The 26,598-nt window shown below is 36.6% G+C and overlaps 1 protein-coding gene across 2 annotated transcripts in view; it reads right to left on the bottom strand.

Annotated features, from left to right (window-relative positions):
• The window catches only part of LOC127414025 (SPARC-related modular calcium-binding protein 2-like), a 51,775-nt gene that overhangs the window by 5,040 nt on the left and 20,137 nt on the right, over nucleotides 1-26,598 (bottom strand). The window contains exons 3-9 of one of the 2 annotated variants that reach the window (XM_051651674.1): nucleotides 25,539-25,645; nucleotides 24,736-24,835; nucleotides 23,745-23,789; nucleotides 20,988-21,071; nucleotides 20,354-20,425; nucleotides 15,221-15,407; nucleotides 10,573-10,655 (exon numbers count right to left, since the gene is read on the bottom strand). In XM_051651674.1, the coding sequence (XP_051507634.1) occupies nucleotides 10,573-10,655; nucleotides 15,221-15,407; nucleotides 20,354-20,425; nucleotides 20,988-21,071; nucleotides 23,745-23,789; nucleotides 24,736-24,835; nucleotides 25,539-25,645 (678 nt within the window). The remainder of the gene's footprint in view (nucleotides 1-10,572; nucleotides 10,656-15,220; nucleotides 15,408-20,353; nucleotides 20,426-20,987; nucleotides 21,072-23,744; nucleotides 23,790-24,735; nucleotides 24,836-25,538; nucleotides 25,646-26,598) is intronic. The other variant, XM_051651675.1, reaches the window with a different exon arrangement.

Raw genomic sequence — 26,598 nt, 5'->3', positions numbered from 1 at the left:
TTCTTCATTCTTCGTTCAGAGGTAAAAAGAAGTTTGAAACAGCTGAGTAACAACATACTGTTTGCGAACATTAAGACACCCGCTATTCTGCTGGGGGGAGGGTTGTTATATGATGATTTAAAGTAATATATATGCAATAGATAATGTATCATTTGTAATGTTTAACTTTTGCATTCATGGCGCTAATGCACAAGCACGCTATACACGGCCATAATATGAACTTACTACACTCTGTTATTGGAATTTACGATGAAGCTGGTCATAACGATTGTTCAGATGAGGGAGTTTGGACCAGCTCGCTAATAACCCTGCAAGTTAGTGTGTTCATGGTGACTGATCTTAACTAAATGAACAACAAAAAAAGTATTAGCGGTCGGCCTCTAGTGATGTTTTGTTCATAAACAAATCTGTCTTTCTGAACGAATCTTTTAAGTGAACGAATTGGTCTCGTTCACCTCCATACACTGACTCGTATTTTTCATTCACTGACGTCTGGCTGACTTCAGCGCAAGCCAGTAGCATTCGAGTATGGGCTGTTAAGGAGAATATCAATGGATTCACCCACCAAACGAATACGCACCTTCACTGAACCGACATATAGGAATGAGTCATTGTGAACGATGATCTGTTGACCGAGAGGAAGAGCTGCATGTCGTTCGTTCAATTCGTCAATCTCGTATAACAAGAAAAGAGGCCAGATGAATTATGAATAAAAATGAGTGATGACCACACATTACAATGACGTTATTGAATACTCATAATAATTTTTAAGCTAGTATTGTTGTCCTTTTTTGTATAGCTTGATTAAAAAAATCGTGCTCAGCAGTTAACAGTATGAAAGATATGCTTGGTTGTCATTTGTGGGGAAAGACTTGTGATGCTTTAACAATCTGCAGTGCTTAGGTCTCCTAGTATAATTTTTATAAAGGATAATTAGACTTATTGGCTTATTTCTGGTTCAATGCAATTACTTAAAAGATGGTCATTTGGCGCCATCTGCAGGCGCAAAGGCAAGGGTATAGAATTTGTTGAATGTTGGGGGGGGGGGGGGGGTTGCAGTGTGTGGGGGTTGCAATGTGTGGTGTGGAGGGTGTTGTGCTTGCTTTTTTCATTATTTGGGGGGTGGGGGGTTACCTCTTCCCCCATCCCCCCAGAATCTACGCCCCTGTGCAAAGGTGTAATTTCAAGATCTGATCAGTGAACAAATCAATGAACAAATCTTTTTGGTGAACGGAATCAAAAGAATCGAGTCACTATAATAAATCAAAATCACCACCACTATCAGCCTCAAAGTACTGCTGCCTGCCAGGAACAACCGTAGCACCTTTGTACAATGGGCAACCTACCGATGACGTGGACCAGTGGCAGTAAGAAGGTGTTTAGAAGCCAGTAAGAAGTGTTCCTTAAAGTTCGCCCCTGCGAGCAGTTACAAACCACCAAAACGAATGCAAAAACACCTTCGTTTTGGCCAGCTTTTGTTCTCAATAACATCACACCTATTTGTTCTTCGATTTCGTCCGCAGTATGCAGGGGCTGTCAAGATCCAAAAAGGACCTTAAAACTGCACCTTAAAATAACCATAAATCTAGTTCATATTATTTGTGTGCTATATTGTAAGTCTTCTAAAGCCATACAAAAATTTTGGTGAGGAACAGACAGAAATTAAGGTCATTATTCAAGGCAAATCTTCCCCTCTGCAGCAGCTCTCAAGAATGTTAGCCTCAGTCACTATTCACTTTCACTGTATAGAAGAAAAAAAAAAACATGCAATGAAAGTGAATGGTGACACCTCCTTTTGTGTTCCACAGAGAAAAGAAAGTCATACGGGTTTGGAATGACAATTCCATTTTCATTTTTGGGTGAACTATCCCTTTAAACTGTTGCTACAAAAACTGAGGGGGGTGAGATTAAAGGAGAACAAAGCTTCCTTTCATATTACATTTGTACCTTCAGGCAGTTATCAGTATAAACATCTATGAAACTTCATAAACAGCTGTTGAGACTGAATTACCTTATGTATTTATACTGCTCTGGCCCTAATTATTGAACTATATGTTATTTTGACACTCCGAAACTAAGCGAGCATGTTAACCCTGTATATGTTAGCATCTTCATTATAACACAATTCTTTCTCATTAGAAAAGGCATGGAATTGGAAAATGGAAAATACTTCACATTTTGTAAATTTTTGTTTGTTGAATTTTGTATTCATACTGTATATGTATATATGTTTAAAACATTTTCTTTGAGTGAGCTCTGGATGCAGGCACATATATATTCATAAATGGGGCATAGGAATGCATTAACCAGAACAAAAAAAAAAAAACAAACAAACAAAAAAAAAAAAACATGGTACTACCATGGTCCATATCCTTGTAAGTGCAGGCTTCTGCTGGTGTGCAGAACTATTACTGTATGCTATTCCACTTACCGGTGGCTTTGTTGGGTATTGATGCCATAGGTGGCCCAATAAACACTGAAAAGATGTAAAGCTAACAGATGTTTCACTGTTTTTACACCAACTGCACATAAAGATGGTTGAGAGTAGGAGAGATAAGCTCTATAACGGCTTCAGAGATTCTTCGCCACCCTGTCGTAAAAATCAGACCTCCCCTATCCTGTCTGAGGAGGATAACGGCTGCCAATCATACAGAGGGTGAGCTATGTGTCCTGGGTTTATGGTCGCAGGTAAAAGCGTACTGTGTGTGGGAACTGTGCACTGTGGACGTTAGGTCCACAGAGCACAGAAATAAGAAATTTGATTTTGCTTAAAGAAATTAAGGCCTATTTTTAGGACCCTTAATTGAAAAAATCATCCCCAATATTACATTTTTTTTCATTATTTACTCACCTATAATATACTCACTCATGTCGTTCCAAACCCATTTGACTTTCTTTCTTATGCGGAACACAAAAGGAGATGTTTTAATAAATATCTCCATCCGTCTTTTCAATACAATAGCAGTTGACTCACTTTAAACCTTAATAAAGCCAAAACCTATGGTTTGCCTTCAGAAGACTTGGAATATAACACATGAATCACATTGACTACTTCACGTCCTTAGTCAGTGAAAATCTTGATGTCCGTTTTGTGTTCTTCAGTGCACGAGAGAAGCTTGTACACATGAGAACTGGCATTGTTTATGCGCTAAACAACACAAATATGTACAAATTTTCATTTTTGGGTAAACTATTCCTTTATGATTGTAATATAATTTTGACAATTAAGCACACACCCCTAAATTATTACCATAATCTCTTTTACTGTAATGCTTATTCTTATGTCAATTTTAAAGAATTTATACATCATTGTAGAATTTGTCGCACTGACTTTAATTTATATTTTATACTCAATAATAAAAAGAAAATATTACAGATTTTTTTACTCATATGTTACTTATATAACAATATTACAGTACTGAGAATCTAATGAGCATCATCACTGAGAATAATGGGAATTACTTAAAAATAAAAATATTTATTGGATGATTAATAGCATTGGATAGTATATAATAGATAGTAAATAATGTCTGTTTTAATTGTATTAATTTGTTTTCTTTTTTTTTTTTTTTTTTGTGAATTTGAGTTAACGTGGCATAAAACAAGTGTTTGTTTTATGTCTGTTTATTTATACATCTTTTTATATTAACAATTATATCAACTACCCTGCTCTTTAGACATTGGTTTCGGTGTTAGTCATTGAAAAACCCATCAGTCGCCTACTAGTCAAGGAGCTGAGAGAGTCACACTCCTACACCTTCTTTCTCATATCCATCTCTCTGTCCAGAGAAAGAAAGGGAAAGTTTATGTGTGTGTGTATTTGCAATGAGGAGTCTTTGCATGTTGGGCTGTTTACGGTCAGGCCCAGAGGCGACAGATTCTCTGGTGCAGGAGATAATAGCATGCTGAGAACTTTGCAAACAGGTGTGTGTGTGTATGTGAGTGAGAGAGTAATAAGGTAAACAGACGACCTCTCATGAGAGAAAAGAAAAGGAAAAATGGCAATTAAACGAGATGAGTGCAGACATACGAGGGAGTGCATTTTCCCCTCACGCTTTTTCAATAAAAATTACGTTTAGTGCAGTCTAGACACTAACCAACAATAACAAAGTTCCACGAACATTTGAGGATTTGTTTTGCTTACATAATTTTCATGGCCAGATCATAATCTGTGTCCCAAATGACTTACTATGCACTGTGCACTTAGACTACGCACAATGTACTCTGCAATCTAGTATGAATTTTCAAAGTGTAGTATCGCCTCAAATGGAACACAAACATTTTTTTACTTCATGAAGTTGGTTGGTGGTTTGGGGGCGGCTTCCAATTTGGTGCCCTATGCCTAGAAAAGGCCCTGAGGGTGAGTAAAGGCGCCAGAATTGTCATATTTGGGTGAACCCTCCCTTTAAGGCTCCTCTAAATTTGTGACCAAGAGAAATAATATAAATATTCAGACATTCAGTCAAACTGTTCAGTTAACAACACAAATGTATACATAACCATTAACATACACCAGGTTAAAATGCTGTTAGAATTCACTGGTTAAACCCATTACCTACCCTACATTTTAAAGCATTTATGCGGAACCTGCATAAAAACTGTCGGGTTCCTGCAGAGTCATGAGGATTGTGGTATTGACTGTAGATGTTTCGCTGCCAGCAGCCCCCTTCAGCCCCTCCTCTACACCACAATTAACCAGCCATGACCAGAGAGCTACTCACACAACAGCACCTGTACACACGCTGCTGGCAGCCTTACCGTCCACACACACACTGACACACACCTGAAGAACAGAGGGAGCTTTATTCATTAACACCTTGAGATATTAGCATGTTTACCAAAATGCCCAAAGCTCTCTGCAGCAAGGCTAGAAGTTTTGAATAATGGAGGCTAAGACCAGCAATTAATTAAGTTTTCTTAATTCGGTTTTCTCTATCTTTGTCTCACACTTGCGCGTTTACCCAGCTAACTAGATGAGGACATACCATAGTCAGACTTCTTTTGTTTTTATATAAAGCTAATTGTAATTACTATATAGACCAACCCTAAGGTGCGGTCACACTTTGCGCTCCATTCACTCCCATTCAAACACAGTCGCACGCAGGAGACCGGAAAGCTAATGCGAAGAAATTTTGCATTCTGCTGCAGAGGAAAGTTCAAGTTTGGTGAACTCCGGATGACGAGGAGATGTGTGACCAACAGAAGAGCGAAACTGAAAATTCACACACTGACCTCTTGGCTCAATACAACGAATAAATGTTTTAAAGCTCTGTGTTATTGTTGCAGGAAAGTACGTAGATGGTTTGAACATAATCAAAGTCTTTCTAGCAAGTCAGTCCACTGTCGGCCATACTTGGAACGCTCTCGGGAGACTATTTCCAGTCACGACAGTGCAGCTCCTATCTACTTGAATGGGGAAACACCGAAATCTCAAAAACACTTGCTCAAGATTGCGATCGAAGAGCATTTAAAATCAGCAGTAAAATCTGACAAAACTGGTATTATAAATTGTGCTTCTTTACCTCATTATTATGTAAAAAAAAAATAAAAAAAATGCAATTTTCCCGGCTTGTATAGCTAATACACATACGTGTTCTCGAATTGATTGAGAGGCGATGTCTGTATCTAAAAGGTGATTGGCTCTTTTACCTGTAAGGCGGGACTTCCTTTCTACATCCTTTGACCGTTGGGCTCAGAGCTCCTTTGTTGGGCGTTCCAATTTCTCCCATTCATTTTAATAAAAGTGGCCCTTCTCTGCTAAATAGTCTGTGACAGTGGTGAATTCTCAGGGCCAGCAAAGCCTTCTCTGCTGGCCTAACATTCCAAATAAATAAATATTTTTCATCCTTTCATTCTCAATCATCTTTTTGCCTATGTATTTTTAATCACTTTCCACTCTTAATTAAGCTACAAACAAATAGAGAAAAACGTGTGACAGCTGTTTCACAAATCACATGCCCGAAGCAGCGCGTGAGTTTGAGTTCCACACCGTCAGGCCTTCAGAATTTCCACAGAATCCCTCAACAGTGCAAATGAATGTACATCTAATGTCAGATTGTCAGACTCATCAGCCAATCAGATTGATTTATTTGTTCTTGATGGGTGTGGTCTTTAGGATATGTACCGGTCGAGGCCTTCTAGCTGGCCTTGGGTGATGCAATCACGCTTTAAGTGATGTACATAATTTGAAAGCGAAGAGTGCGAGATCTGTCTGATGAGTCGGCTGTCACTGCCACATCACCATTGAGAAAGAGATCCTTATGGATTTAAAAACATGAGACGTTCCGCATGACTGTGTGATTGATTAATTTATTAAAAAGGAAAGTAGGACTGATTTTCACTTCAAGTAAATTGGTAAGTGCTTTTTGCATTGTTATAGCAACATCAGGAGTTTTCTAAGTGTAAATTAGGCTGCTGAAGCATTCAGTGTCGGATCAAGTTTTGAAAAGTAGTGTTGCGTTCCATTCAACTCGGAAAGTTGGATTTTACAACTTCCTACTAGAAAAAGTGCAATGGATGCATCTTGAAGTCAGAATTACAACTTGTAGTCGAGATGCAGGGTCATGATGTCAAACAAACATATCGACACTCAATGAGATATACAAAGTGATAAACATTTACTTTATTAAGTAATATCGATAAATGAGTTCATTTCCACATTACATGATATTAAAGCTTGTTTAACAAATGCCTGCAGAAACAGGTGTATAAAAGATTATAATCTCTTTTGATAATCGTACATCTGAAGCACAAATGCTAGCACTGCAGCATTGTTTATCAGTTGGGTTGCTAGGAGAATTCTCTAATGAGAGTCAAACCCCTGCTAAGCTAACGGAAGCATTGCTGTTTTGTTTCCTTAAACTTTATTTTCCGAATATCGGGGAATGGAATGCATTTATGGTTGGAGATATCAAGTATGAATATCCCTCATCCAACTTGAATGGAACACAGCATAACCGTGTACCCTGACGAAACGAAATTTATTGCAAGCAACATTTAAATCGCAAATATTATTAGATAGATTTTTCCAGGTATTATAGACCTCCTTGGTAAATTCATATGAAAAATTATGATTATTGAATGTCTGTTCGGGAGACGTTCATTTCACAACACAGTCATGCTACAGTTAAAATTATGCTTGCTTGAACATTAATTGTCGTTTCAAGTTCTGGCATTCATGCGTGGACGTGTTTTTAAAATGTCAATTGGTATTACTAGTTAGCTGCAACATAATGTATGATGCCCAAAGGCATAGGGTGTCTTATTCATTGTGAAACTGTGTTTTCTTAATGGCATGAATCACACTGAAGGCCTAGACTTTAAATGCACGGCCCGCCACTGGTCTGTGATATAATAGTATTTGCTATTTGTAATTTATGATTTATTAAAACCAGAAGCCCTGGAGCGTGATATCATATCCTGTCCGTTGTCCAAAATAATTTTCCATGTTCAAAGTAAAGTGACTGCCTCTTAACCTGGTAATAAAAAAAATAATGTTTTGTAAGGTAACCTAAAAAAATTCACGTCGTGTGGTAACATAAAAATTAACTGGTTTTATTCAATAAAAAATACAAAATAAAAATAAAAATAAAAAAACATTATTTGATCTGACATAATTTACTTGACAAATTAGGTTGCACCAATAAAATGAATTATTGTGGGTTAGATCAAGTACAAATATATTTTTAAGGTAACAATTCCTAACTTTTTTAGTTAAAAATACAGTATTTATAATTCCTTTTTTTACCTTTACCTTTAAGATTTAGCTAACTTCTTGGGACAACTTTGTGTCCAAATTATAACACACAGACAGCTTAGCTGCATGTACACTCAAAAAAATATTTTAGCCTATTTTTAAAATTTACACATTTCAATTTCAACAAAATTCCATCAAACTGGAAATTTTATTAATAAAACTTAAAATGTTTATTTTATTTTATTTTCTCAAATATTACTCAGTTCAGTTTGATGGAATTTTGTTATGAAATTGAAACCTGTAAATCTTAAAATTATTATTTGAAGTGTACCTATTACCTCTCATGGAAGGTATAAAAATGAGACTAATCTCATAAAAGGTAATTCACGACTTATATCTAACCTCTTGAGACCTGAGCATGACTGCTGTGTGCATTTTCCATTTCTCTTTTTGATTTGTAAATAGTTGCACCTAATAAACAGGAAGAAAATAGTAATTCTAGAGCAAATAGTTTTCCTAAAAATGTATGTCCAAAATTGATGATGAATGTTTATTTCTACACTGGCAACAAAATCTCATTATTCTTATGTTTTTGCACATTCACACAAGCCAGTGCTGAAGCATTTTACCAATCAGAAATTAGCATAAATAATTCTGATTCAAAGTAATGACCAGCATCATCCTGTCACTGCCAACCATGTTAAAATAAAATGATATATTATAAAATTCTGAATCTATGTACTGATTACCATTGTCCCAAGTCGGCCAAACATGTTGAGTGGTCCAAACATCATCTGCAGCCTGAAACTGAACTTCTGGTCAGATGTTAGAAGTGAATACAAGGAAATGCTCCCTTGCTCCCTATTTAGTGAATGACTTAACCTCCAGTGTGCCATCTGTCTGCACTGGTCTCAGAAGAATTTGAAATGCACCTTACTTTCATCCTAACTCCATATAAAGACTCTGAAAGCAAAATATTTCAGTTTTGGATGAACCCATTGATTCTCAATGTGATAATGCACAGAAAATATAGGATTTCTAAGGAACATTAGTGCTAAAGTACCCATTAGTGTACACTTTATATAGCAGCATGGCATTTTGCGATAAATCACACAGATTTAAAAAATGGCATTTTAGATGAAACTAGAGACTTATCTTTTCACTCAAACAGGTTTCGATGTAAAAACTTAAATAGGTTTCTTACTAGATGTGGTTTTGTTGGCATTTCTCCCAAAGACAAACTCCACTGTGATCGGCAACATGTTGCACACCATTATATTTTGCACTTTCCTTTTGGTACTTACAGGGTCTATTCCAAAACTTAGTGAGCTGCCTCACTGTCTTCTATGGCAGCATCCTAACTCAAATGGAGCCCCATAAGAGTCCGATTTGGAACGCTCTTCATAGGCAGCAACTCCACGGACCATTCAAAAAGCGTTCCTCACACGCAGCGCACGAGAGACTCGATTCGCAACTGATTTCAATACAGTTGATGCGAGAGGAACGACGCAATACTCTGATGAGCATAAATATAAATACGATGCTACCTTCAGGCAGTTTAATTAAGATACCAACCTTTTGGAACAGCCTTCGCGTCTGGAGTATGCCTATAATGCCTTGAAATGCTGCCTCCAGAGGCAGCTCACTAGGTTTCGGAACATGGTTTTGAAACCCCTTTGCCACTATAAGTTCGAAATGATATGCAATTTATATGCAGTTACACAAGTGGATTCACACACACAGATGCATAAACCCAAAAACACATTCAGAGACACATTCTTACACCTCATACTGTTTCGAAAGCCTATTTCACCACTTAATCTTAATTAAAGTATGCAGATAATCCTATTAGTTAAAGTCTGGCCAGGGTTACTCTACATTCTCTTATTCGGCACCGAGCTAAAACACAAAAGCTTTTCTCATGTATTTGCACTAAACAGAAAGTCTATGGGAATAGACCCATTTTTTTTTTTTTTTTTAGTTCCATCTATAAGCAGCACAATGGTGCATGGATATAGTTATTCAGTACCATGGTATAAATCAAAGGACCATGGTATTACCATCTGATACCATGGTACCACCACAGCACTTTTTTGTAAAGATGGGTATAAAGGTTGGCCAATATAGTAAGAAAGAAAAGGTTTTGGCCATGAATATCTGTTTGTTAAACCAATGGAAGACAGGGTAAGTGTTCAGGAAACCTGTTTGAAAACAATCATGATGTTTGCAATGCCGCTTGGTGACACTAGTGCTGTTTTTTTACACACACCAACCCCCCCACTCCTTTATCCTCTGTTTTATCACGACCACTCCCCCAAGCTCATCCCTCCTTTTCATCCTCCTTGCTATATTTTGTAATCTATCTTTTCTACCTCCCCTTTTCCACAGCGAGATGATCTGTTAACATCTGTGGTCGACCGTGGGGTCGTGGGAAACCTGGAGATGGTTTTTAGATGAATAGTTTTAGACTGTAGATGTACACACATAGGTTTATTTCCCTGTAAAAGTGTAAACACTGTGTCTCTGGCAAAATCAAAACATTGCTCTTTTTGTTTGAGCATCCTGACTAGTCCAACACAGCAACATTGAGTGAGTTTGGGGCGGGACTAGTTGTTTGTTTGTCTACCAGTGGTAGACAGGGTAATTTCAAAACATTATTTTTGTAATTCTGTTTGGTGACGTAGAAATTACACACTTCATCTTTAAAACACCTATCTAATTAAATGTTTATATCCTGTCCAAGTGGGTCTTTTTGTTCATCTGTATGTTTGCATGTGAACTCAAGCATCCACATTTGTCTCTGCGCATTAAGCAGTGAGGAGAAAGTTTTTTTAATATTGAAAAAAATATTTTAATCTCGCTTAGCACACACTGACCCTGCAGGTGTCTGCTCCTGTAATGGTCCTTTGGTTTGGTGGGATGTGCTCTGGCATTTCCATCACATTTTGGTTGTTCGTATCTACAGCAAGAAGGAGAGAAAATACAAAGCATTATTGTTTTATTTGACTGTTTATTTTTTTGTTTATTGTTTTATTATTGATTTATTTAAAAGGCCATTCACATTGCCCAATAATAATAATAATAATAATATATATATATATATATATATATATATATATATATATATATATATATATATATATATATATATGCATGCATACATATATACAGTATATACTGTATATTATTTATTAGCTTTGAAAACAAATTTGGTTGATTTTGTTTTAATAAAAAAACAAACAGGTACTGTTGCAAAGTAGATATAAAATGTAAAAAGCTATAATTAAAATACAGTAAAAATGTAGTTAAAAATAATCAATGCATGTTTTCCATGTTTTCACTAAATAAATAGACAGAATTTTTTATTTCACAATTTACATTTTTTATATTACTAGTTTTTATTTATATACCCCAATGTGATTTTTTCATTAAAAATAACAGAAAGCCTAAAAATATAACCATAAACCACATGCCATTCATGACATACTAAAACATCAATTTGCCATCCACAAATCTTAAACACTTCAGAACTGGTTCAGGACAGAAATATTCTTCTTTTATCTACTGATATACTGTGAGGTGGCTGTTAGGGCAAGGTGATAAAAAAAATAAAAAAAAGTAAATATAATTGGCTTCTAACTTTTTTAATGGCCTTATTATTATTCAAAAGGGCAACTGGATGATTCATGAGTCCTGAAGACTGTTATTGAAGAATATTTGGTCCATTCAAACAAGACATGATAACTCTAAAAAGAGGATGTGATTGCTTGAAGAAGGTTTAGGAAGTAGAGAAAAATGGAGTGAAGACTCAGAGCAATGTTCATTGCCCCATTTAGAAAGTAAATGTGATCCAATCATTGTTTGGTGACCTGCCCAAATCAGGCCACAGATAGAGAGAGAGAGAGAGAGAGAGAGAGAGAGAGAGATGGGAGGGAGGGGGCGAAGGTGATGGGAAGGTAGCACTTCCATGCATGCTCTAATGCGCTGTCTGGCAAACTGCCTGGGCCTTTGTTAACTCAATACTACATTCTGTGATGGTCGGCAATCAGGCTTGGGGAGTAACAGATTACTTGTAGTGGCGTTTGGTAATCAGAATACAAAAAAGGTAACTGTAATCTGTTATAGTTACATAAAAACCCATCGTAATCAGATTACAGTTACATTTTCAAAAAAATTGGGATTACTGTCAAGATTACAAGTTTTAATTTCTGTCAAAAGAAATAGTGAATTTTCCATAAAGTGATTCATACAGCTGTTTGTTTAGAGTGAGAGATGGTTTAGAAGTACGTTCTCTTCGGGTTCTCTCTCATGACTCACTTGAGTCAGGAGAGCCTCGTTCTGTCGCATGCGCAAACACCTGTCTCACATCAGCACTCTGCTCTTGAGGCAAACCGCTGCTTCATCACGATGGCCACGGAAGAACATGCATTATTCTCTCTTTAAAAGAGAAAAGCGAAACAACTTTAAAGTTCAGTGGAATTTATGCCTTCCAGCTGTGAAGATGCTCTCATTATCCAAGGACTTGATCATTGGAAGGTAATAAGAGCCACACAGAAATCACATTAGCTAGGTTAGCTAAAATTAGTTACTATGAAAATGTGTTAAAATGAGTTAGCCTTAGTGCTCAAAGAAATCCGTGGCCCTCATTATTTGGCGGGAGCAGGAATAGCTGACAATACTGACACAATTTGCGCATCATTGCTGGTATGGCATAGAAATCCCCTGGTTTGCATGGTTGCAAATGCGAACTGTACTATATTAGCCAGGATGTCCTGTACGTTGTTGTTCCGTTCTGTATTGAAGCTGAAAAATGAACCCTTCCCCAGGTGAACGGTACTTAAACCTTAATCATTTAAGAAAAAAACGTTTTGAATACAACAACAATACAAAAATCAACTGAAAAAAATACCCCTGGAAAACCTGCTATGACTTTCTCTCCTTTTTCACCTCTCATGATTTTGCAACCCTGATCACTATTAACATATCCAAATTGTACACATAAATGCCAAATTAATTGAAAATATGGTTTAAGTTCTTAGGAAAGAAAGAACAATGTCTGGGTGAGGGAAACATTCTGGCAAATGTAACATGTTCAACACTTATAGTAATTAGGAATAAGTCACTGAAAAGACACGCTAAAAGTTTAAATCTGTTTTGATCTATTCTTTAAAGCTAGTTTTTTTTTTTTTTTTTTTTTTTTATCAAAACTTTTCCCCCCTTTAAAATCCTGCTTAAACAGAAACATAAACATAGAGATCAGCTATAAACTGTTAGCTGGTGATGTTTGACTTTGGATCATGAACAAACAAAGGAAAGACACTCTCCAGCATTTAATTATGACAATAATAATAATAATGATGATGATGATGATGATGATAATGTGTGATCTACCTATTTAATACAGTCTGAAGTTAATGAATAGTGCAAATTACAATTACCTATACACACTAACTTCAAAAAGTAATCCTCCCAACCCCGTCAGCAATCCACTGCAGCATTCCCGTGACTCATTAATTGTGCCCCTGCATACACTGCCATTCCCACTGAGTAAATTTCACTGACCCCATAGCCAACAACACACCCACACACTCATACATACTAACACCATTCACTTTGCAGTGTTTTTGAATCTGAGGTATATCCTGTCAGATTTAGTTTAATGTTAACCAAGACATAATTCAGTGCATCTGTTCTGATAATATTTGCTTTATGAGAAATTGTATTTTTCTATAGCAGACAAATAAAAAAGGAACAAAAGTACAAAAGTAAAAAAGACAGAGAACTCACCTGATTTCTATAAAAAAAAACTGAGTTGTTCTACATTAACAGCTCATTTTCTGTTTTCTTGGTAGGGTGCATCATACGTTTCTTTTCCCTAGATATAATAAAAGCTACAACAGTATTCATAATATTACTCAAACATGTTCTGTTTGCATTCAATGCATAATTAAATGTTTTAGAGATCATACTGATTTTATCTTGACATTATTTACATATATGCCAAAATGTGTAATCCAAAAGTAATGAAAAGTAATCTGATTACATAACTTTTATATAGCTGTGATTGGATTATATTACTGATTACATTTATTGTTAAGTAATCAGTAATCCATAACGGATTACATTAAAAAAGTAACTCTCCCAACCCTGTCAGCAATCCACTGCAATGTTCCCGTGACTCATTAAATGTGCCCCTGCGTACACTGCCATTCCCAGTGAGTTTTACTGATCCCATAGCCAACAACACACCCACACACACATGCACACTAACAAAGTTCTGTCATTCTGACACCATTCTTCATTTCCAACAGCATAAGGCCTGATCAGATTTGGGCCAGCGGAGCAGCCCATCTGTTTACCACATGAAGCATCCTGGTAGCAGGTGAGTAGTTCATTGATTTGATGGTATATTTAGAAAAAAAACATCTTAATCGAGTTTAAAGTGAACAGTTGGCTGGTTTTAGAGGGGGTTTGGGGCACTTTTCAGCTGGTCAGCCCACCTTTAACAAGCTAAGACCAGCTTAAACCAGAAAACCAGTGTAGGCTGGTTTACCTTCATGGGTACTGTTCGCATTTTCTACACAGCAAAAATGTACTCTTGCTACCTCTCAGAATTACCTAAATGTTAAAAGAGACTAAATCAGATTGGGCCCAAAACTGGCCCCTGAGGGACACCAAAGCTCAATTTTGTACCCCACAGTAAGTTGAATAATGAGGGCTGCCCCGGGTGTATATTAGATGTACTCTAAGAGAACAGGTTGACTGGCACCTACCATTTTAAAAGCCAAGTGGTGGGTTTCTCCTTTCAATACAGAAGAATTGCTTAAGTTCTATTTTGGCAACTACATATGGAGGGATTAGTTTCATTGGGGCGCCAGAGGTATTTTAGAGTGTTTAAAATAACATTTTGTTAAAGCTAAGGTTAAGAGACGTACTGAAATAGGATCTATTTGTCTTGGCAGTTGTATTGGATAAATTTCACCCAAAATTGTTGGATTGTACCAGAGCTCTGATTTTTTTTTCTTTTTTTTTTTTTTTTATGTATTACCAACTGAATATCCAAATCCAGTAGAAAAGCATTACATTTGAAGACATTTAGTACAGTGGTTCTCAACTGATTTTGCTTCATGACAAAAACTGGTTACAAAACACATTACCAAAAAGGTTTTTAAAGTGTAAATGAAAGCCAAATTAATATTCTAGTTTTCAAGGATCAGGGCATGTCCATGTTGGCGTCTGCCAAATTTGGATCTAGCTTCTACAAAGTGACATATGAATTTGTATTAAAGTACAGTAGACTAAATAAATGGGACACATTTTTTCCTCCCTTACAAAAGTCTATTTATTTTTGTCTTCTGACTGTGTCTGATTATATGGTGAGTTGCATTTTATTATTTTGATTTAGCATTGTTTCTTTTCTGCTGTCTGCAACCCTTTCAGAACACACCTGCAAACTGTTTTGGGTCACAACCTACCAGCTGAGAACCACTGATTTAGGACATTTAGCAAAGTACATGTTCTCACCTGGTGGATGTGCCAGGAATGGGCCGCCCAGTATCCACTAGGACACACCAGCAGTACCCAGTAGAGGGATGGCACTGGACAGGTTTGTAGAGGCCACCATGAGCGCAATCGGGCACAAAAACTGCTTCGTTTTTATGTTGTCTTGCCTCTTCCTGCGCCGACAACTGCTCCTGATCGCATGAGGTCGCTGGGGTAAAACAAGACAAAATTCATCTTATTCACTAATAATTCTATAGAAGTGTTCTTAATTTTATGCGCTAAAAAAGTTCTCCAACAATTTTAGCACTTTTTTCAGCCTGGTTTCATGAAATTTACGTGACCACACATTTTCAATCAAAATTGACGTGCTGTATTACACAATTGGCTGCAGTTTTCCAGTAAATTGTCCAGCTTGGGGAGCCAAAAGCGAGTGAAGTGGTGTCGTACTCAGATGAGGTTTTAAGGTGAATTTTAGATAGATGTTTTAATGATTAAAACATACCTCCCTAACCTAAAACTTTAGCCTGAACTAGGGATGTGCGCGAAGCCGAATACCTTATTCGGAAAGGTACGAATTATTACTTAAAAATGAATAACAGATTCATCCGAATAAAATAAAAAAATATTTGTATGACTGATTATCCAAAAAGCACAATGATAAAGCGACATTCTAAATAAACATATCCAAAATTACAAAGAATTTTTGAATCTGCGTAGCCAATATTTCTAAAGTGTAAACCTTATGAATGAAAATGCGCATGTTGTGATTTCAGATCGTTTGGGCGTGGTATCTGTTAATTGTGCACGTCTGGAGCTTGTCAAGTGTAATATTAACGAAGATACGACATCATATGTACTTTCCACATCTTGAAATGTCTATGTTAATGTATCACATGATTCACACGTGATTCTCATGTATTTATTTATAGCCTAAACCTGAGTGCGATGTTAAATTCCTGACCTGATGAGATTTATTGTTGGAGCTCGTCTTTCCGTCTACTAAAGTTGACCTCATTTATATCCACAACAGCAATTAAGGTAATCTATTCCGAAACAAAGTTAAAATGCTCCATAAAGGTTTAAATGCTCCATAGAGTATTCATCTATTAGGAATATTCCTCCTTATGTAAAACAAAGAAACTGAAACATGCTCTATGCAGGGAATTGTACCTGGAGACACATATAACAAGTTTTGCAAAAATGTAGATAGTGGCATGTTTTCACTTTGAGACCAGGTTGGCTTTTTTTATTATTATTTTTAATTACTATGTGGCACTCACTGAACAGCTAATGCACCTTTAGGACTTGAGCGCATTTACATGCACATTCCTACATGATTATTCTTAATAAGCCGACAACGTTTGGTCATGTAAACGCCTGAAAGGTGCACTCAGTAACGTTTTTGTTTGTGTCATCTTGGATTTACACTGACACCTAGCGGTGTGGATGCAGCATCATTCAAACACAATAGTAGTTACCGCTGCCATTGTAGAAATTCACTATTCACTGTCATCCATGATTCATTTAATCCATCAGTGAAAGTGTCCAATAACAAGGCGGTTACTGAGATTAGGCGAGTAGCCATGTGATCTTAACATGGCAGCCCCCATGAAAGGACCCTCTCCATGTAGAATAAAACAGCTTTTATAAGGTTGCTGATATGACTTGCGTTTTCATCTCATGTGAGAGGTTATTATTTTATGCATATGTTTCAAATGATAATTTATTTATTTTATATTAAATTGTATTTAATAAGGAAAAAAATGACTGAGTGCACCTTTATCCGGGTAAGGTCATAAACAGTTTAAGCAAAAACAGATTGGCACAAATAGATTTTTGCCCATTACTGCAACTTTGTGTTGCATGTAGACACCTTTACAGGCATCCTTACCAACTTATCCAATGTGTGCAAGTGTTGTGCGCTTTTTTAAAAATTATTATTATTAAATAAGCTAATTTTGTTTATAGTTATCAGCATATTACTGTGTATGTAAACATGCTCATTGATAACAACAACATTTTGATTCAGTTTGCCAAAGCGTTGCTGAAATATACGCTAACTTTCATTTTGCTGGCTTCGCCATCAATTTTTTTACTGATTTTTTTGAAGAATGGCCAAGAAAATCAAATATCCATTCGGTCATCCATTCAGAAAATCAAAAATCTAACTGGTCACTTCTGTGAGGCTTTGTCTGAAAATTATCTGAGCAAAATTTGTTGAAGACTGGACAAAATTTGTAGAAGTAAAATAACCCGCTTTTAACAAACTTTTTACCAAGCCCATAAAAAAGAAAGAGAAGAGAAAAAGGAGAGGCAGAAATGGATGTGGTGATCTCAGTAGAGAAATAGAGATATAAATGGAGAGAGTGTTTAAGAGGGAAGAGGAGAGGGTAAAAGAGGAAAACAGAGTTTGAGAGAGAGAAAGTGAGAAGAAAGAGAACTTGTGCTTTATCGGGGGCCTACAGCCATGTCTATGACATTAAGAAGTTAATTACTGCACAGGGCTCCTGCGGCTCAACCAGCATACATATTTACACATTGTCTCTGTCTGCCTGTGTCTGCAGTCTTTGAATGAAGATATTGACCTTGGGCAGAGAATCGCTGCGTAAAACACAATATGCTGGGGAAATGGTATTTAAAACATGAACTTTAAACACAGGCTATCCCAAAGACACATGAGACTCAAATATATCCATATAACAACAGCCTGAAACACATGAACGATCCATATGGGGCACAAACTTTTGAGCCGTGAGATGTCTCTGCATCAGGAACCAATCATCTCTTGAGTCCCATGCCACCACTCAGCTCTCCAGCAAAGCTTTAAGCTGCCTCTCCTAAAGCAAGCATCTTGATTGAAGACAATGAGTTTGAAGGCTTGTGTTAGCCTCTTCGCTCCTTCTTGCTGAATTAAACATCCCTCCATCTCTCTCCAGCTTCACTGTATCATCAGGTCTTTTTAGATTTAATTTCTCAACTTCACGTAACTAAAAAGTATCATGATATTAACATTAACTAGATTTTTACATTTTATTCCAACCTGGTCTCACAGAATCACGTTACTATACCTACATTTTTGCAAATGGATTTTTCACGTGGCTTGTTGTATGTATTGCGGCAGTTTCCTGGTGAAATGAACACTAGAGGCACTACAACAACTAATTTTATTTACTTTCACACAAATCCTGAGAAAAAGGGCTGATTATTAGTTCATTAACACTCTCCACCCTTTCCCTCACACAGTCCTATCATACATCAAAACACATCAAAACACTTTTAATATAGTGCATGACACATTTTCACGTTTGCATCACATAACCAACTACATTTACAAGCGTGTTTAAATGCGATCAAATTGCACGGTAGCTCAATCGATAGAACGTAACATTTGCGATGCAAAGGACTGGTGTACGAGTCATAAAGAACACGCAAGTCGACATGTGAATCGAAAGTACCATAGAAGCATCATAAAATGGCGTGGGTTTTTTTTTTTCAGCAATTGCAACTTCAGCCATTTTTTTCTCATTTCGCCGTTTTAGAACATTATCGATTAGGTTTAGGTTTAAGGTTTAGGGTAGGGAGGTAGGTTTTGTTGATTTTAAACTCGATAGAGCATTAACCTTAAAAACCTCATCTGTTTGGGAGAACATTTAACTCACTTTTAGCGCCACACAGTGGACATTTCACCTTGGAGCTGCCGCGATACGTGAAAGGAGCTACGTAATGTAATTTAGCAAAAAAGGCAATGCTACCACTAAAATACCTTGGTTTTTAACACTACCATGATATTGATACCATGGTATTCTCTGAAGAAACTTACAGTACTATTTAAGTACCATGGTATATGACTATTAGAATCAAACAGTACAATGATATACTGTAAATCAAAGTACCACAGTATTACGTCCTGTTACTATCATTGAACCATAATCCTGCATAGTTCTTTTTGTAAGGATAAACTCTTTCTTTCTTTCCTTCTTTCTTTCTGTCTTTTTTCTTTTTTTTTTTGCCTCTCTCCCACATTCTTTTATAGTTATCGTCCTTTTTTGTGGTGTTGTCAGATCTTTGGCTTCGTGATAGCATAGTTTCAGTCAGAAAATGTTGCCATGAGTTTGTACTTCTTGTCTTTTTTTAAACTAATGCTTTTCTTTCTCCCCATCTTCCTTTCAGTTCGATTCTGAGCTGCTCTGAATAGTGATAATCACCCATTTAAACCCCAAGGAATCAGGCATAATCAAAACCATCGGCGTTCACTGCGCTGAGCTGACTTTTTATTGGTTATACATCAAGAGAACTTTACCATCAAGCTATTCACACACAAGCAAAATTAGTCTAATGCTGTAATAATGTCATCAGAATCAGTCTTAAGTGTATGGCGTCATTTTCCCAGATGGGTTTTAATGACATCACTGTTGACTCCTTCATTAGATCAACATGTCAGGCAATGGCTGGGTGCCACATTGAGTTGGATCTGTGAGCATCATCACTTATGCGCTCCACTTATAACTCCAGCAACGGACAATTTCCAGAAGTTTGCAGATATTTAAAAAAAAAAATTGTAATGCTTAGTCATCACAATCACAAATGAGATCTCTTTAAGATCTTAACGGTTTCTCCTAGAAAGCAATGAGATTAAATGAGAGCACGTGGAGACTTTTGTTAGAGTTAGAGTCTCCTGCTTCTTAGATGTTTCTCCAGAGAAAAAGACCCCAGTAATCTCACACGAGTGTCCTCAAATGTGTCTCAAACTGTTATCAAAGAAGTCTGTGATCAAAAGATTTCAATGCAAATGCATTTCTCATCAAATTTTCTAAGATCAAATTATCTGGGCCACACTCGTTTTATAATTTTACTCTCTTGTTACATGTCAAAATATAACACCGAGCTTATAACATTTTGCTCCTTAACCATCATCACATTCTTCTCATCTACTATCAAATTCTCCATTCACTCACAAACTGTGAAGTCAAATAGAGAAAACGTGCTGGAAATGGACCGAGATAAGACCCAATGTCAAAGTCCAAGTTTGCTTTTATACAATAAATGCAAGCACTTCGCATGTTTTCTCCAAAATACCAAAACAATCCCAGCTCAGATTATTCCTGTTAACATTTTGTGTCAAAAAATGGTAACAGATGTTTGTCTGTAACTTACATTGTGTTCTTGTCCTGTTTTGCCGGCTGCGGACCTGTTCTGTCCACAGTGTAGGGTACTGGGAGATGATGTCTAAAAACACACAGAAAACATTAGATCTGTTCCAAAACCTAGTGAGATGTCTACCTAGAGAGCATTTTAAAGCATCATAGTGATCCTGACACAAATACATTGCCCTATAAAAAATGCACCATCTATTTATATGGTCACCCAGCTGGTCTCCCAGCCTGACCAGCTGAAAAGTGCCCAAAACCCCCCTAGAACCAGCAAAGAGTCCCATCTGACCAGTCTGGGAGATTTAAAACACTCTACAGAGGCACAGGAGATGCAACGAACACTTTCTGCTGATTCCAATTTTGTTTGTCATGCAATATATATATATATTTTTAAGGTGGTTAGCTGGTCATTTTTTGCTGGTTTTAGAGGGGTTGTGAGGTCTTTTCAGCTGGTCAGGCTGGGAGACCAGATAACCAACCATTTTAACCTGTTGACAATCCAGCTTGGCCAGCATGGAAGTCCAGCTAGACCAGCAAACCCCTTTAGGCTGGTTTAACCTTTTCTTTCAGCATGGTGGGGGGGGCTAATGTTGACAGCGAGGAAGAGGAGCATAATGATGAAGATCAATGGCACTTACCTTCCTCATCGGCAGACGGCTGGGGTTCCACTATGGGAGTAGCCAATTCATCTGCATTTAGAATGGAGAAGATTTGCAAGGAAACTACAATTACGACAGTCAGCTAGTCACATAACATCAGCCATGATGCATTTGCACATTGCCCGGCCAGGACAGATTCAAGAGATGAAGAAAGAGAATAAATGAGAGAGAATAATGTAGAAATCTGATAAAGGATAGGGGTGCAGACAGGCAGAGAAAGACTGATAAGTGGTTATAATTGACTCACTGTAAGAAAAAAAAAAAAAACATTCAAATATTCACTCTGCTTGACAGCAAAAAAAACTCTGTTTCTGAAGAAAGTTGAGAAATATTTGCAGCCAGGGTCCAAAATTATCACTTGCCAAGCACCAAATGGAAGTAAAAACTGGCTTCGGTTAGTAAATAAAATGAAGTTGCATTAAAGTTGTTCTGTAACTTAATAAGGAACTGCAACATAATACTTGGTTTTAATCTTTTTTACACTTTTGTTTTTACAATAATACGTTTATCGAAGACACTAGGCAAGTTTTTGTCCTACAGAACTCCATGTGGTAACACATATGTGGAATATTTCTCACATTAAGCCACCAAAATATGAGAAAAACTTTTTTAACAGATGACCTCACCCATCGATTCCACTTGTTTATTAACAATTGTGGGGTTTTTATGTTATGGAAGTTGCCATCTTTTCTATTTAGTCATTGGTACATATGGTTACAGGATGGACTAAACTTCAGTTATTTGTTCATATGGACATTATTCGAGCCACCACTGTAAGCTGTTGCATGAACAGGGCATTTTCGAGACTCACACCTGTAAGTTACTGCGGTTGTCAGTCCCAGACATTGACTGTGAGAACTTGGCCAGAGAGACAGAGACTGGCTCATCTTATACTGTATATGAATGCTGCATGTGACACAATGATCTGCAGTGTTGGTCCCTAATATCTAAGGAACAAATTGTTAAATAATTCTGATGTCAAATTGACAATTATATATTTCCTAATAACAAAATAATGCTAAATACAGTGTCGTGGCTGGTAAATTTTCCAGATTCATCTGCCATTGGCAGGTGTGGCTAGAGGTTAATTTTGAACCCTGTATCCAAAAATAAACTACAGCCCTGTAAAATCAAATGTTTTGTTTAGTTGATATTCTGAAGGTCCAGAGAACCGGTATGCAAGAATACATGCAAACACACAAACACACACACACATAGGACACTAATAATTCCAGCAGAAAGGACGTTCTGGTGTTTAACGAGTGGAAGATTGCTAGATGGTTTGGCCACAGGAATCTGAACCACTGAGAGCTGCAGGTGTGGTTAACTTCAGCAGGTCACCATTAACTTATCAGAGGGCAGCAGACAAACTGCCCTTTTCTTTCATGTGGTGTGTTTCTCTCTTCTTTATAAAAACATTCACTTCTGGCATCTTCGGGAAACACCAGCAGTTGAACCCTGACAACTGTCAGTACTCTGATGAAGTGATAACATATTATTGTTAGTCTGTCACCACATGTTTTTTTCTATTATTTATATGACTTTCTGTGTAGCTCAACACATTGTCAGCACAGGTCGGACGGTGCCACTGGAGGGGGTTTGCCATATTTTTTAACTTTGAAGGTGCCAACCCTAGATTCAACTCTATCTTGAGAGCTGTGTTTTTGAGATAGCCTACGACATTCCCATCAAAACTGAAAAAAAAAAAAAAGTTCATCTAGAGATCAGGTGGTCTGTTTTGTCTTGTGAAAGGAGGGAAATCAATGTCGTTAGTAAAGTGCAAGAGAGAGGTCTTCATCTGAAAAGAAGAGGAATGACGTCCAGGTGAAGTGGTTCATGTTCACTGCGGGACTAAGACAAATCCATGAAGCTCTTTGATTTCATTTTAATGACTGTGAAAGGCAAAGGCTGTTATTATGGCGTCTCTCTGTTTAACTACTTGAACATATGAACATTTACTTTCAGCCCTGAAGCAGTTCTCTCCATTCACAAAACATTAGAATGACAAGCCGCAACCAGTAGTACACACACACACACACACACACACACACACACACACACACACACACAAACACATACTTGTCAATGCACAAAAAAGTCAATTTCATAATCAGTATTTTATTTTATTTTATTTATTTTTTTTTTTTTTGTCTTGTTTTACAGTAGAAATATGTAAACAACCTGAAAAGAAGATCAATTAACTTGGAAGCACATTTGTGTAGCATAATAAGAATTATTTTCATAAATCAATATTCTTTTGCAACAAGTCTTATTATGTTAAACACAATTGCTTAGCATGCAAAATCAAAAATAGTTTAGCCTATTTTTATGATTTACGCATTTAAATTTCATAAATAAATCAAACTGAATTGTATAATGTTTAACAAAATTAAATTAATAAAACTTAATATATATATATATATATATATATATATATATATATATATATATATATATATATATATATATATATATATATATATAAAGATTACTCAGGTTAATTTGATGGAATTTTGTTATGAAATTGAAATGTGTAAATCTTAAAAATAGGCTAAACTATATTATATTATATTATATTAAATATTTTAGATATATTATATTATATTATATTATATATTTTAGACATATGTACTGGAAAAATGCGAAAATGCTGAATAAGAAAATGATTTTTGTGTGCAGATTGTCAATTTTGTTACTCATCAAAGTAAAATAAATAGTGATGTTGAGGGCATTTACCTGATTTTCCTGGTTCCCTTGGATTTACCTTATCAATTTTGGACCCTGAAAACCAATGGGATAATCACAAGTTACTCCTGTTTACATGTTAGCAAATCTACACCTAGAATGTGTATTTGTCAGCCGGACCTTAAAGTTGTACATTCAACAGTACTGGAAGGTTTCTAAAAACAAAAATAGTCCTGCAGATCAGAGCAAGTCTGTGTACCAGGAACAGTTGATTATGCACAAATTGTATTTTCGAAAAGTGACTTACGTTTTCAATTATGTTTTAAGCCTCTATGAGGGAACAGAATAATGTTATAAGGACGCTGCAGGGGGTCAAAGCCACATGACACTATCTTGGAGTAAAAGAGCAACAATGTTTGAGCTCGGCCGCTTTGCCTGCCAAACGCACATACATTTTGTGATGCTCCCCCAGACCTTACTGATTAAGCTGTTGCATGTGCAATTACATCTAATTGGTCTTTTTCGAGTGAAGTTGCGGTTGTTGTGCAAAGCCAAGCCAACAATGTCATGATCCAAGAACTTGTGGCCTGCAGTGATAGGGCTTAGCTTGTTTTGTGTGTGTCTGTGTTTAATGCCATTCTAGGGCAGTTTTCTGCATGTGTCTTTGGTTATGTGGCATTGTTATGCTGGAACATTTTTGCAGATTAGGATTAAAAATGTTCTGGCATTGCTCAATGCTATCGCTGGCTTAGACGGTGAGGGTCTGTGAGCTTGTAGCTTGTGCAAGGAGCTCTGGAAGACTTAGTCTCTTGATTTATACTCCTGAACAATGTGCATGCAACTGGAGAGATAAAGAAAGTTTGGCTTTCTGTAGCCAAAACATTGAGATCTGTCATCAACATTAAGATTACTGTGTGGGGTCACTTTGGAATATTATTGATGATGTGAAAATCTCTCTTGCAAACAAATGAAAGAAAACATCAAGGCACACAATGGAATATACTGTAAACAGAAAACGATTGAGGTAGTTGTGGTACGGTACCTTGGCATCGAGGTTTCTTGTTGGCTACTGCTGAGCCACTGATTGGCCTGCCATTTGGTGTTACACACCAACAATAACCAGTGTAACTGTGGCATTGAACCTGTTATTTAAATATACCATAAAGACAGAAAATTATGAGAATTTACAGAGAAATCCTTCACCCGTGTTATATTGAATACTTTTTCCCATTAAACTTTCTGACATAAAATAGCTCAGATAACAAAAGTAGAGAAAAATATTTTTGGGGGAAAGAAAAAAAAAGGGGGAAATGTTGCCATATGGCAACTCTGTTGCAATAGAAAATGGTAAAAAAAAAAAAAAAAAAAAAAAAACAACAACAACTCAATTTTCTTAAAAGTATTAATTTTTTGTCTAATTAAATTCATGCTTCAAATAAATTTAGAAAATGTCATGTATCTTAAACAGTATATTATTGTTTCTTTAAATACTGCACTTTTAATTTTTTTTTTTTTTCTGAATAACATTTTTATCATTTTATTTTTTCCCTGAGGTCCAGTTATAATGTTAGTCAAGGTTCTTTGCACCTAAAACAATCAGAATGAAACTTTTCATGACCATTTTCCACTCTCTCTCTCTCTCTCTCTCTGAACTTTTGTATTAAACGGGGCCATTTTTGCTACCTTTAAGACTTTATCTACTGTGCATGAATAATTGTGATGTCACAACCTTGAAGATTTAGATTTCTACACAAGCCGTTTTTGCAGCCTTCTTTAAAAAATGGGGACTGGGGTGGTAATTTAGATGATTTCCGAAAGAGTTACATTTATCTAATATCTTGTTACCTCACTGTAGGTTCCATCTGGATTGCAGACAGGAACAAACACCTGTGGAAAGAGTTTCTTGGCCTGTTGCTCTGTGTACTTCTTTTCTGCCACACACCTAGATGTATCTGGAGACATAGAACAAGTAAATCCAACAAGTTACATTACTTATACCAGTGTTTCCCAGCATTTGTTTGTCATATGTTCCCCATCATCAACACCAAACCAAAAATGTGTCCCTTTTAAAGAAATAGTTCCCCCAAAATTAAAATCCTCTCAATTCTCTCATCATTTACTTACTAGAAAATATCTCTGCACTGTAGGTCCATATAATGCAACCAAAACTTTGAATCTCCAAAAAGCACATAAAGGCAGCAGTAATCCATTGAACTGCAGTGATTTAATCCATGTCTTCTGAAGCCATCCTATCGGCTTTTGGTGAGAACAGACCAAAATATAACTACTTTTTCACTGTATATCTTGCCATCGCAGTCTCTAGGCACAATCATGATTTCAAGCTTGATTAAACTTCCAAATGCTTGACGCATGTGCAGAGCGCTAGAGAGCGCTAGGATGTGGTTTTGATCTGTTCTCACCCAAAACAATTTGGATTGCGTCAGAAGACAGGGATTAAATCAATGGAGTCCTTGGAACTTACTGTACAATTCGAGGAGGGCGAATCACTGGTCCATTGTTTGGACCTACACATCTGGGATGGCATGAGGATGAGTATCATCAGAGAATTTCCATTTTTTGGTGAATTATTCCTATAATTCATATGCATTATAACTAATGAAACCCATCATTTTAACAAACCTTGATAAGAAGACCCTCAGAGGACAGCAATACATCTTTTACATACGTAAGATTGTAAGTAAAGTTTGGGGAAAGATGTTGTTCTATTAGTGCAGTTTTGCATTAAAACAATAGAAAGTTGTATTACGGTGATGGAATCGCTGTTATTATAATTCACATTAACTGTTCTCCCAACATCTAGGTGGTGCTATGTGGGTTTAGGATGAAATGAGTTGAGAAACACATTTAGGAGATCTTTTAAAGTAATGTAAATTGTGTGATTCAT

The sequence above is a fragment of the Myxocyprinus asiaticus genome, chromosome 23 (genome assembly GCF_019703515.2).
Source record: "Myxocyprinus asiaticus isolate MX2 ecotype Aquarium Trade chromosome 23, UBuf_Myxa_2, whole genome shotgun sequence".
In the NCBI taxonomy this organism is placed as follows: domain Eukaryota; kingdom Metazoa; phylum Chordata; class Actinopteri; order Cypriniformes; family Catostomidae; genus Myxocyprinus; species Myxocyprinus asiaticus.
Note: the sequence above shows the minus strand (reverse complement) of the source record. Positions and strands in the feature narration are given on the sequence as shown.